Source organism: Typopeltis vanoorti, chromosome 17 (assembly GCF_054136105.1).
Source record: "Typopeltis vanoorti isolate ZY-2024b chromosome 17, IOZ_Tvanoo_1.0, whole genome shotgun sequence".
NCBI classification, from domain to species: Eukaryota; Metazoa; Arthropoda; class Arachnida; order Uropygi; family Thelyphonidae; genus Typopeltis; species Typopeltis vanoorti.
Window position 1 is genome coordinate 95887533 of NC_143565.1, and position 12406 is coordinate 95899938.

The window sequence follows — 12406 nt, forward strand, 5'->3', positions numbered from 1 at the left end:
CATTACAGGCAACGACATTTAAAAAATTTACTTACTGTTATGAGCTTTTGCCAAAAAGCTCATACGAGTAAGTAAGTGCAATGGTAATTTTAAAACAGCACTAATTTTAGAAGTAGTGCTGTTTTAAAATTACCATTGCATGTATCATTGGAAGATCAAAAGTACACCATAGTTAGTTGCATTATTATTATTATTACTAAGTAGAAAACCTATGCTTCAAAGCTGTTTAGATGTCTGTAATATTTTCAATTCCATGTTCTAACTGTAAATTGATTTTGACTAGATATGATTTTGTTAGTTTAGAGTTTATATAAGTTTAGAGAATGAAAATGTGACACAATGAATGCAAATGAGGTTAATAGTTGTTAAAGCAGAGCAGCAGTATGAAATACAGAAGCTAAGTTGAAAACACTGCACTTTAAAACTAGCAGAGGAATTTTATAATTAGAGAAATATATGAGTCACTAGAAAGAACAGCTGAAATAAATATGTGATTTTTGCTGGACATCTATAAACAGCAGCAAAAAAATGGATCCCAGACATACAGAAATATTATGAAAAATTTGAAGAAAAGGACCAGGTAATTAAAGGTAGTCCTTGCTGATTAGTCATTACTAACACTATATTTTAACATAAAAATGTTTGTAAATTTTTGTGGAGAGAACACAAACAGAAATCAGGAAAATTTTTATCAGTTACTAGCAGTGATGTTTTCAGATTACTTCTGGATGCACTGTGCATTTACAAGAAATTTGAAATAGGAAGTGCCCATTATTCTAGTGCCGGGCAGGATAAAAATAAATATTATGTTGAAAAGAAAAACGAAAAGTTTTGAAAAGAATTAAATTTCAGATTTAAATTGTAAACTCCAGTATAATATATTATTGGGAAAAAAGTGAAGATTTTTTTGAAAATAAAAAAATAGAGACTGAATGACAAAATCCAAAATAAAACATTAATTGATTTATCATGGAAGGATGTGAAGAGTTGTCTGCAACTTTAGAAAAATATGAACTACTGTGAACACAAAAGCCTAAAGAACTATTCATGGACAAGAAATCATAAAAAGTTTATCGCTTGTAATTAACTTTGTGTCCTCAGAGGATATAGACGAAATGTAGGAAAGCAATGTAAAAAAAAAAAAAAAGTTGCTAAACCGAAGTCGTGAGAAAATATGAGAATTGTTATAAAATTGTTCTGTTATAGCGATGTTTTTATGTCTTACTATACGATTTATACTTATATTTATTGTTTAATTTATTTGTTTACTTAAATCTATCCTTTCTTACTTAAACCTTGTACAATCAAAATCCTCCCGGCTGCTCTATTGTTATATATTTATCTTTCTTATTGTTATAACGATGTTCTATATTTAATTATGCTTTATTCTTAATTTCTATCCTTCTTCTTACTTGAATCTTATTCTTATATCTAGGATTGTTTCCTCTTCGGATATTGGCAAATTTATATTTTGCTGCGCCAGCCAGTATCCTATAGCAGAAAAGATCCTTGCTCAGGGATACAATACTAGATTCTTAGCTTTCTTACTCAATATCTTACTTAACTGCCATATAGATCTAGATTATCATTACCTAAATCTATATTTTATATTCACTCTCTAAATCCTTCCCGCCAAAATAGGTTCTATTTTTATAAGTGGTGATTTGGAATCGTAATCAGGCATGACTCAGGTTCAGGAAAATATGACATGTTTATTGGAATATCTAAAACACAATACAAACTTATACACTTAATTATGTTCAATACTAAATAAAACTCGAACTAAGTGATTAACACATTCGAACTAATTAAAACCTATAAGGCATGCTAAACTCAGTAATTACACATTGGGATATAAATCAAATGATAATAAGTTAAGCTAAATTCCTTCTAGCAGTATTACTCGTAAGAACAAACTATCAACTATTCTAATGTTACTGAGACACTAAATTCTATCTTTCATATCGCATCAAGTTAATCCTATCATATACAAGTTACAAAAGATCTCTCCTAAACAATTCTTCTTACTCACAAACGAGGTTAACTTTCTAAATAGTGACTGTCCACAGAGTTCCTCAATATAAAGTTCTTAATTTCACAATCGTAAACAGTCTTCTTTCTTCCAATGAACATTCACACAAAATTAGAGCAATAGCACCTTACTGACTTTTTTCCACGTCATTCTGCACCACGTTGTCTAGATATTTCTCATCTATTTGGCTGTCTATACGGCAACGTAGGGGTTACGCTATCTTCATTCTTTCTGCCAGAAACGGACTCAAAATCTTTGCGTTTCAGGAACAACTCGATGGGGCTTTTCAGCGATGGCTTGATTCTGCTAGGACTGGAATTTTTTCCTTCAACTTTGCATAGAATCCAGCTTCATTTCTTTACGAACGCTTGCTGCCCGACATCACAGACTTCACCCCCCCTTACGCGAAACTGCCTGCCAACTTCCGAACCACCCAACAGGAAAACGATATGACAAGAGATCAAGAGAAAAAGCCTTGTGTTCCAGGCTCAACCCCCTTTTATACTCCTATAGAGCACCCTCTTTTCTCAGCCCCTTTTTGCACGATCCTTACTAATTTCACCCTTTGGCTTATCCTTCGTTACTACGACGCTGATATACTCGGATTCATGGAATACATGGTTACGTGATTTTCCGAATAAGCTATACCCGCCAGTGTTACGCTGTACGCGTGTATCTTTAGGCCTTCCAGGAATTAATACTTAACAGCTTTATGATGACTCACAATAGATTTTACATAGCTTTAAGTAAGGCTTAAATTTAATTCACATTATCCCTCTTTTTTAAGACATACAAAAATGAAATCTCAAATTAATCACAATAGCTTAAATATAGGGTACTTAAATAAAGAATACAAATTTTTACATAAAGTGAGGAAGTTTCACTTTTAATTATAACTGATGTGCAGGTATTTCTCTATGTTTGCAATTTTTATATGTTAGACCCTAAATGAATGATTTCTTTCCAAGATTCCTTCATTTAGGACCAAACAGAATGAATATAAAAGACAAATACTATGAAGGTAGTAAAATGTTTGATGGTGAATGTGATTTTAGAACTTAGGGTGGGGAAAAAACCATATAGAAATCTGAAATGTGGAAAGTCAGCTGGAGTTTGCATACCATCATACAAAGCCTAAAGAATTTAGATTCAGTGAATACAAGATATAAGGACCAAAAGGCCAAAATGAAATCAAATGAGAAGCAAGTTATTAAAATAGGGAAAATAAAATTCTTATTTGAATCATTTTAATTATTTTATTAATGATCTTATTTGTACTACAGTTTATTAAATTATTAAAAAAAATGGACCAGATCAACATCTGTTTTAGTATTCTTATACTTTGTATTTCCTTTCTCCACTAATATTTATAAAAGAATGAAAAAAACTTTACTTTTACCTTTCACACAGTTGTCATAAAATTAGAAGGAGGAACGGACAATGATCTTAAGGTTTTAGATGAAAATTTTGAAGAAGAAAAGCCTAAAGATACAGAGTCATTTATAAAAGTAGTAAAGTAAGTATACATGAAATGAATGTCATGCCTGTGATTTTATTATTAAAAGAAACGACGAAACAAAAATTAGCAACTCTCCTAAAACCTACTAAATCTCTCACTCACAAAGAAGTATTCGAACACCACAACGTAGTCTACAAATTTCCTTGTCAAAAAGACTGTGACGTTACCTACACTGGCTCAACTATTAGGTCCTTATGGACTAGACTACAAGAGCACTTCAGGGTTGCAATATTCCCATTCCGGAATATCTGAACACAAAAATAAACATCGCAACATCAAAAATAAAAATAAAACACAGAGTACAGGGAAGACAGAAATTGCAGCTCACGCCCTTGAACTAAAACATATCCCCCAAATCGACAGGGCCATAATCATAGACAAACAAGACAACGAAACAATGCTTAGAATATCCGAAACTATTGCCATAAAATGCGATGAAAATTCTATCAACGTCCACTGCCCCTACCTAATTTCCGAATGTTGGACGATCCAGAATGTCAAAACACACCCCCATGTTCCTTTCGCCCCTCTTCTCCCCCATTTATAAACAACCTTCAGCAGGATCATGGAATTGGAGGGCATCGTAGAACCAAAACAAGGTATGTACAATATTTTTCCACCTCTTTTATTCTGCCATAATTGCCTTCTATACTCACCCATAATGCTCTAAAATATATATATATATAATATTTTTAGAGCATTATGGGTGAGTAATGATAGCCAATGTATTAAAATAAGGGACACTCCTAAACAAAAACATGAATTAAACAAAGTTTCGCAGAAAATTTCGATTCAGGGGAGACTCGGAAAGAAAACTTCAAATTCAAAAAAAATAGTGATTGTCTTTTTTTCGACATTTTCATATTTAATAAAAAAAACTTTCCTAGCAATATTTTTATGTTTTCCATTTAAATTTTTCATTGTTGCTGGCTGTGGTGAAATATTAACATGATCTTTAATGTAAATCAAGAGAATGAAATAGCTAGGAATGCTCCCTCTCACTCCCTAGGACAATCAAGTGATTAGCCATGTGCATAGATGCTATGTCATTAATGATTCACCAGTTTTTCTTCTAGCATTTGGACATCAACATACATATCCAGACAACATACAAAAGCTTTTTTTTCCCCCTTATTTATTTTTTCTTTTTTTTTTATTTTCCTTAAAAGGGAAATGGCCATGCATACTTTGAGAAGTCGCACAAAATATATTCACTTACGAACTGTTATTGATTTGTTCAATCATTTATAGGTCGCATTACTACACAGAGTCCAACTGCATTATACATATTGATCAGATTATTAAAATATGGAAAACAATAATAAAACAAGGTCTTCAGTTAACCAGAAGAACTGTTATCAATACAATGCTGTATGCAGATGATCAAATTATATTACAAGACAATGAGGATGACCTTCAAAAATCAGTTTATGAATTAAACAAAATAAGCTAACAGTACAATTTAAAAATTTTACAGAAGTAAACAAAAGTCATGGCATTTAAAGGTCGAGATCATGTTATATCAAAAATAGTTATAGAAAATAAATAATATAACAGATGACAGTTTAATTATTTAGGCTGCATAATAACATATCTAAAAGATAAAGATGTAGATTAAAAAATAAAGAAATTTCAGAAAAGCTGTGGAACAATTAAAAGGACACTAAATAAAAAAACAAAACAAGTTAAAATTTTATTAAGTAATGGCCACTCCCACTCTGTTGTATGGTTCAGAAACATAGATAGTCAGAAAGAAAGATAAAAGTAAAATACCAGCTGCAGAGATGAGATTTTTAAGAACAATTAAAGGATGCATAAAATTGAGCCATATAAGAAATGAAGACATCAGAAAAGAACTTGATCTTTTCATTTATAACATAAATGAAAAATTCAAGGAACATAGAGAAAAATGGAAAGAACATCTATTTAGGATGGAAAGAGAGAGAGAGAAAAAGACCAGCAGCAAGATGGAAAAACCAGTGAAGCCAGAACAGGGAAATGCCTAATCATTGAAGAGAAGAAGATATTTTATTTCTTCATCTGCATATTATTATACTGATATGGATAAAAAAAAAAAGTTATTTTATTTTGATTCAGGGGAGACTTGGAAAGAAAACCTCAAATTCAAAAAAAAAAGTGATTGTCTTTTTTTCGACATTTTCATATTTAATAAAAAAACTTTCCCAGCAATATTTTTATGTTTTCCATTTAAATTTTTCATTTAAATTTTATTTTTCATTTCCATGACCTTCGATGTCAGAATAGTATTAGTTTAGTTTTTTTTTTTTTAATTATTTACCATTGAAAATGGCTGGAAAAATATATCGATTGGATAATCCATCAGATGTTGAAGAGATTCAGCAATTTTGTTACTCGAATCCAATGATGAGAATGATAGAGTCGAATGTGAAATTGAAAGTGATATTTGACAGTAAATTTTATCTGAGAGATACCACGAACTCTGATGTCAGTATAGTATTAGTTTAGTTGTTGTTTTTTTCTTTGTTCAATAATTTCTAGATTGTAACTGAAAATAAATAAACCATCATGTAACTTAAGTATAAAGAGCTAATAAGCTTCATTTCAGCAATGAAAACATTACTTAAATTAAGGGGATATTCAATCCCACGTATAGTTTTAAAACCGAATAAGAAACTCAAAGATTGGAATCAGAGAGTTTCTTACCGAATATAGTAAACTATAAAGTATCGGCGATACTAGCGTTAGCCAATGCAAGTGATCCTAGTACGTAGTACAATACCAGACGACTCATTGCAAAGGTGGGGGAAGTTCAGATCGCTATTCTTAGGTATTTTCCATAATGTAAAAACACATTTCCTAGGAAATGTATGCTGTTATTACATTATGGAAGGAGGTCACTACCCAGACCGGTTTCAGCCTTTTTTGAGGCTTCATCACCGGCTCTCTGATTCCAATCTTTGAATTTCTTATTCGGTTTTAAAACTATGTGGGATTTAATATCCCCTTAATTTAAGTAATGTTTTCATTGCCGAAATGAAGCTTATTAGCTCTTTATACTTAAGTAACTTAATGGTTGCACCTGTTTGGAAAACTCGTTCGCAGAGTATATAAGTTCTTTTCGCTATACACTTTGGTATTAGGTCTAGCTACTCATTGATGAAGCCTCAAAAAAGGCTGAAACCGGTCTGGGTAGTGACCTCCCTCCATAATGTAATAACAGCATACATTTCCTAGGAAATGTGTTTTTACATTATGGAAAATACCTAAGAATAGCGATCTGAACTTCCCCCACCTTTGCAACGAGTCGTCCAGTATTGTACTACGTACTAGGATCACTTGCATTGGCTAACGCCAGTGTCGCCGATACTTTATAGTTTACTATATTCGGCAAGATCTTTGAGTTTCTTATTCGATTTTAATACTATGTAGGATTTAATATCCCCTTAATTTAAGTAATGTTTTCATTGCCGAAATGAAGCTTATTAGCTCTTTATACTTAAGTAACTTAATGGTTGCACCTGTTTGGAAAACTCATTCGCAGCGTATATAAGTTCTTTTCGCTATACACTTTGGTATTAGGTCTAGCTACTCACTGATGAAGCCTCAAAAAAGGCTGAAACCGGTCTGGGTAGTGACCTCCCTCCATAATGTAATAACAGCATACATTTCCTAGGAAATGTGTTTATGCATTATGGAAAATACCTAAGAATAGCGATCTGAACTTCCTCCACCTTTGCAACGAGTCGTCCGGTATTGTACTACGTACTAGGATCACTTGCATTGGCTAACGCTAGTGTCGCCGATACTTTATAGTTTACTATATTCGGCAAGAAACTCTCTGATTCCAATCTTTGAGTTTCTTATTCGGTTTTAAAACTATGTGGGATTTAATATCCCCTTAATTTAAGTAAAACCATCATGTATTATATTTGCAGTGTTTGTTTTTTTTTATCGCATTTTAGCGCATACTAGTAATGAATGTATCTCTCAGATACATGTGACTTAACGCTGCAATTTATTTGACTGCTCCGCACGGTTAAATATATTGTAATTTAATTTAATGTTAATTAAATTTCCTTAAAAATACTATTTGTTTCATGATTTGAGAGTAATGAAATTAATACTTTGTTACTTTTCACCTGCTTCATTTCACAACTTTCTATTAATGAGTTGAATAAAATTTTCTTACTCAATGGAAAGTTTTTAAAATTTTTCTGTGTTGTCTATTTTTTTTAAACACCAATGTATTTTGATTATTTAATACTCCAGGGAGGAAGAGAAAAAAGAAACTAGCGAAGAACCAAAAGATCCTACAGAAGTAAGAATCATTACGTATAATAGTAGTAATGTGTTGGAACATTTTATTGTGTTTACATTAAATCTTAATAAAGTAGATTGATTTTTCAATATTTATTATGATATTTATGAAATAATTGATTTTTTTCAATAAAATTATTTCAATTTTCTTATATATGTATGCTAATGTATGCTATATTCATTCCTTTTTTTTAACTTTTAGACTCCTATTTTTGGAGTCAGTATGCCATTTATTGTTAAAAATTTGAATATTTCTTTTTAATTGGCTTGATTGATGTAATGTTATGAGAAAGGCTTTTGTAAAACCATTGCAATATATTGTTTGTACTATAAAAAAAAAAAGTGATTTTGCTGATTAATATCATCATCATCAAATTCCTGACATGTACCCTCAAGGGGTGGACAGAATATGATAGTACTACATGAAAAATTTACATCATTACTAACTTTCAATCTACAATTTTCCTCCAAATCGGTCTGTTACTTCTCAAGACTCCAATATTATCATTATCAGATCTTATATTTCTATCGTCTAAGGCACATTGTACCGTATCAATCCACCTATATCTGGTTCTTCCTCTGGGTTGTTTTGCTGCCAACCTGGCAGAGAACACTTGTTTTGCTAATCTTTCCTCGCCCATTCTGTTTAAGTGACCATACCACCTGAGATTAGCTCTGCTAACGCATTCCTGGATGCCGACAATGCCAAGTTCTTTCCCAATATCCTCGTTTTTAATATGATATTGCCATTGATGCAATCTGTTCACGTCTCTAATCTTTCTCAGGACTTTCATATCTGCGGACTCTAGTCTTTGGGCAAGTGTTTTACTTCTGACCCAGCTCTCAGATCCATAAGTTAAATCTGGTTTGAACACTGTCTTGTATACAGCTAATTTAGTGTTCCGACTAATTTCTCTCTTATTCCATATGAATTTATTCAGTTAACTCCCTACAATACCAGCTTTGTTAATTCTGTTGTCTATTTCTATATTTAATTTACCATCTTCAGTAAAAATCGTGCCTAAGTAGCTGAAAATGTTTTACTTGTTCTATAGGTTATCCATTTACAATGCAGTTGATATTTTCAATGTTTCTGCCTATTTGATTGTCTTTGTCTTGTTATTGCTGATTTTTATACCATATCTATTACAACAGTTATTCAATTTAGTCAGGGAATCCTGCGAACTTGTAGTGGATTTATTTAGAAGTACAACATCGTCCGCATAAAACAAAGAGCTGACATTAACATCTCCAATTCTGATATCCTGTTTAATACCACTTTCCTTCATAATGTGATCCATATAGATAATGAATAACAGAGGGGATAATGTACATCCTTGTCTGACATCAGATATAACCTTAAACCATCTTCCTGTACTTCCTTCAATTCTAACTGCTAACTTACAACTCAAATACAGACTAAGTATTTCTTGATATAATGCCCCATTGACACCATATAACTGTAGCATATTGAATAGCTTCCCTCTTGGCACCTTGTCTTATGCCTTTTCCAGTCGACAAAACTTAAAAAATACAGATCTTTGTTATATTCCCATGATTTCTCGACCATTTGTCATAAAGTGAAGATCTGATCCTGACAGCCTCTATTTGGTCTGAATCCAGCCTGTTCTTCACCAAGCTTTTCCTCAACAACTCTTCTCAACCGTTTCTCAAGTATACTAGCATAAATCTTGCAAGGAACACTCAGTAGGGAAATACCTCTGTAATTCTCACATTCAGTTTTATTTCCCTTTTTATATATGGGTACTATTAGAGCTCTACTCCAGTCATTGGGAATTCATCCCTCTGTCCAGGCTTTCTGAACTATGCAGTGCAGCCACTGTAAGACTCTTATACCACCATACTTCAGCATTTCTTGTCGAATATCATCTACTCCAGCTGCCTTTCCACATTTCAAGCCTTTGATGGCATTTTCTACTTGAAGTATGGATATGTATTCCACTGTATGCCTGTTGAGTGCTTTTTACCACTGTGCTATCACTGTTTGTTTGACTTAGCAATTTTTCCAAGTAATTACTCCATACTTCACGGATATCTTTTTCTCCTGTTTTCTTGTCACCTTTATCATCTCTAACTCCTTTTACAGCACTCTTTCTTCCATTTCTAAGTTTCTTCAACAACCTCCAGAATATCTTACCACCTTCTTGATATTTATTTTCTATGTTCTTGCCAAAGTCCTCCCATGCCTTTTGTTTAGCTAGTTTTACACAGTGTTAGCTTTCTTACATTTGTCTCTGTATTCTCGAAGAGCACAAGCTGACTTATTTGCCAGAAACTTTTGATATGCTTTCTTCTTTTCCTTCACTACCTCTTTAACTTCCTGTGTCCACCATGGAGTTCTGATTTTTCTATCCTTGCACACAACCTCACCACATGCCTCTCTTGCTGAATCAATCAGGGTTTTCTTCAAGGCTTGCCACTGAATCTCCAAGGTTTGGTTCCTGTTCTCAAACTCTTTCATTTTTTCTTCAATAATCTTTGTGTATTTTAGTCTACAGTTCACATCTGAGAGCTGCTCAACTTTTATTCACTTCAAAGCTTTCTTACGTGTTCTTCTTTTCAATATGAAATTCAATTTTATCCTGCTCAAGAGTAAATAGTGATCGCTTCCAATTTCAAATCCTCTGTACAATCTTGTGTCCTGCACCAAAGAGAAAACATCACTATCAACAATAACATAGTCAATGAGACTTTTCTTATTCCTTACCTCTTCTCTCCATGTGAATTTGTGCACATTTTTATGTTGGAACATGGTGTTAGTAATAACCAGTCCATGTCCTGAGCAGAAATCCAACAGGTATTTGCCATTATTATTAGATTTGCTCTTTTCTCTAAATTTTCCCAAAATATTTTTGTGTGTCTGACAATCATTTCCCACTCTGCTATTTAGATCCCTAACAAGGACCAACTTTTCCTTTTTCATTGTGTCAGTTGCTTTCTCTAAAACTTCACAAAAATTCCTCCACTTCTACCTTTGTAGAATCTTCTGTGGGACCATAGGCACAAATAAGTCTCATTGTCCGTTTCCCCATTCTGATATTTGCCCACATCACTCTACTTGAGACTGCCTGCCATTCAAGAAGATTACCTTGTATTTTGTGTTGAATACTATGGCTGTTGGATCGGTATTGGGCAGTCGTATGCATATACAGAAACCACTGATTTCTCTGAAGAACTAGGAACTTTATCTACATTGATGTCAGGAAGTCTGTGACTGGACACTGGAAGATTGGAAAAGCATTATATGGTCTGACAAGTTATGGAACACCTTGTTCTGTACCAACAGTAGGCAGGAGAGCCCCATGAATCAATGAACTCAGCTTGCCTTGTAAACACAACTGGAGATTCTGGAGATGGTTTCATGATATGGGTCATGTTTTCTTGGTGTGAAAGGGTCCCCCCTGATATTGCCTGAAGGTCAGGTGTCCTTCAAGTAATATTTGAATATTGTTGCTAATCAAGTTCCTTCTGCAATGGTGACTTTTTATCCATCAGGTGACAGTTGTTTCATGATATTGATAAATGATATTGTCCATTGTGCAAGAATTGTTTAGCAGTGGTTCAGCAAGCATGACAGCAACTTTCACTATCTTTCCTGGCCACCACATTGCCTGGATCTGAACCTCATTGAGAATGTATGGAACATGTTACCTTAGTCAATGGAACATATTGCCTTAGTCAATATGTTGGAACCTCAGACTGTAAGGCATTTGTGAGACCTGGCTATCAGAATCAGACAGAACTGGCATCAAATGTAAAGGGTACAGTATTTTTAGGAAGGATAGAGAGCATAAGAGAGAGAGAGAGACGGGGGCATGCTGTTAATGATATTGGATGACTTGAATCCAGATAGAGTTGAGACCTATGATTGTAATACTACTACTACTAAAGTATTTCATGTGGCAGTGAGTTTGAAGCCATCTGGTGTCAGGTGGAATCTAACAAGATCGATTAAATAGTTGTTACAGACCTAGTGGATTGGTTGCTAGTGATGAAGAAATGCATCAATAAAATAGAAAAGATGAGCGTGAAAAGGGTAATCATAATGGGAGTCTTTTAATCATTCAAATATTGATTGGGTAGCAGTAGAATCTCATGAGAAATGGAAATGCATTTATTGAGCTGTTGCAGGACAACTTCCTCAAGCAGCATGTGACAGAAGGAACTTGAGGTCAAAGAGTGTTACATTTGATTATAGTGTCAGAGGGCGTTTCAGTTAATAATTTGATTTGAAAGATTTGATCATGTGGTACTCACTTGGGAAGTGACTAAGTTTATGAATGTTCTTCAGAAAAGGCTACATGCTGAACTACAATGCAGGAAATTATGACCAACTGAGGAATAATATGCTGAGTTCAGTGGAATGGGATCAGTTGCTGGATGGAAAGAATATCGACAATGTATGGGAATCATTTAAATAATACTTAAATGATGTGATATCAGAATGTGTTCTAAGAGTTTGAAGAATAAATAGGGTAGGAGTCAAATGGATGTGTAATCTTATTAAGCAAGAGATTTGTAAGAAAAGAATGATG

General features: G+C 33.4%; 1 protein-coding gene across 5 annotated transcripts in view; it reads left to right on the forward strand.

Moving 5' to 3' along the window:
• Window positions 1-12406, forward strand: part of Ars2 (arsenic resistance protein 2) — a 394921-nt gene that overhangs the window by 168121 nt on the left and 214394 nt on the right. For all 5 annotated transcript variants that reach the window (XM_090407032.1, XM_090407029.1, XM_090407033.1 and 2 more), the window contains 2 exons: window positions 3443-3548; window positions 7803-7851. In XM_090407032.1, the coding sequence (XP_090263158.1) occupies window positions 3443-3548; window positions 7803-7851 (155 nt within the window). The remainder of the gene's footprint in view (window positions 1-3442; window positions 3549-7802; window positions 7852-12406) is intronic.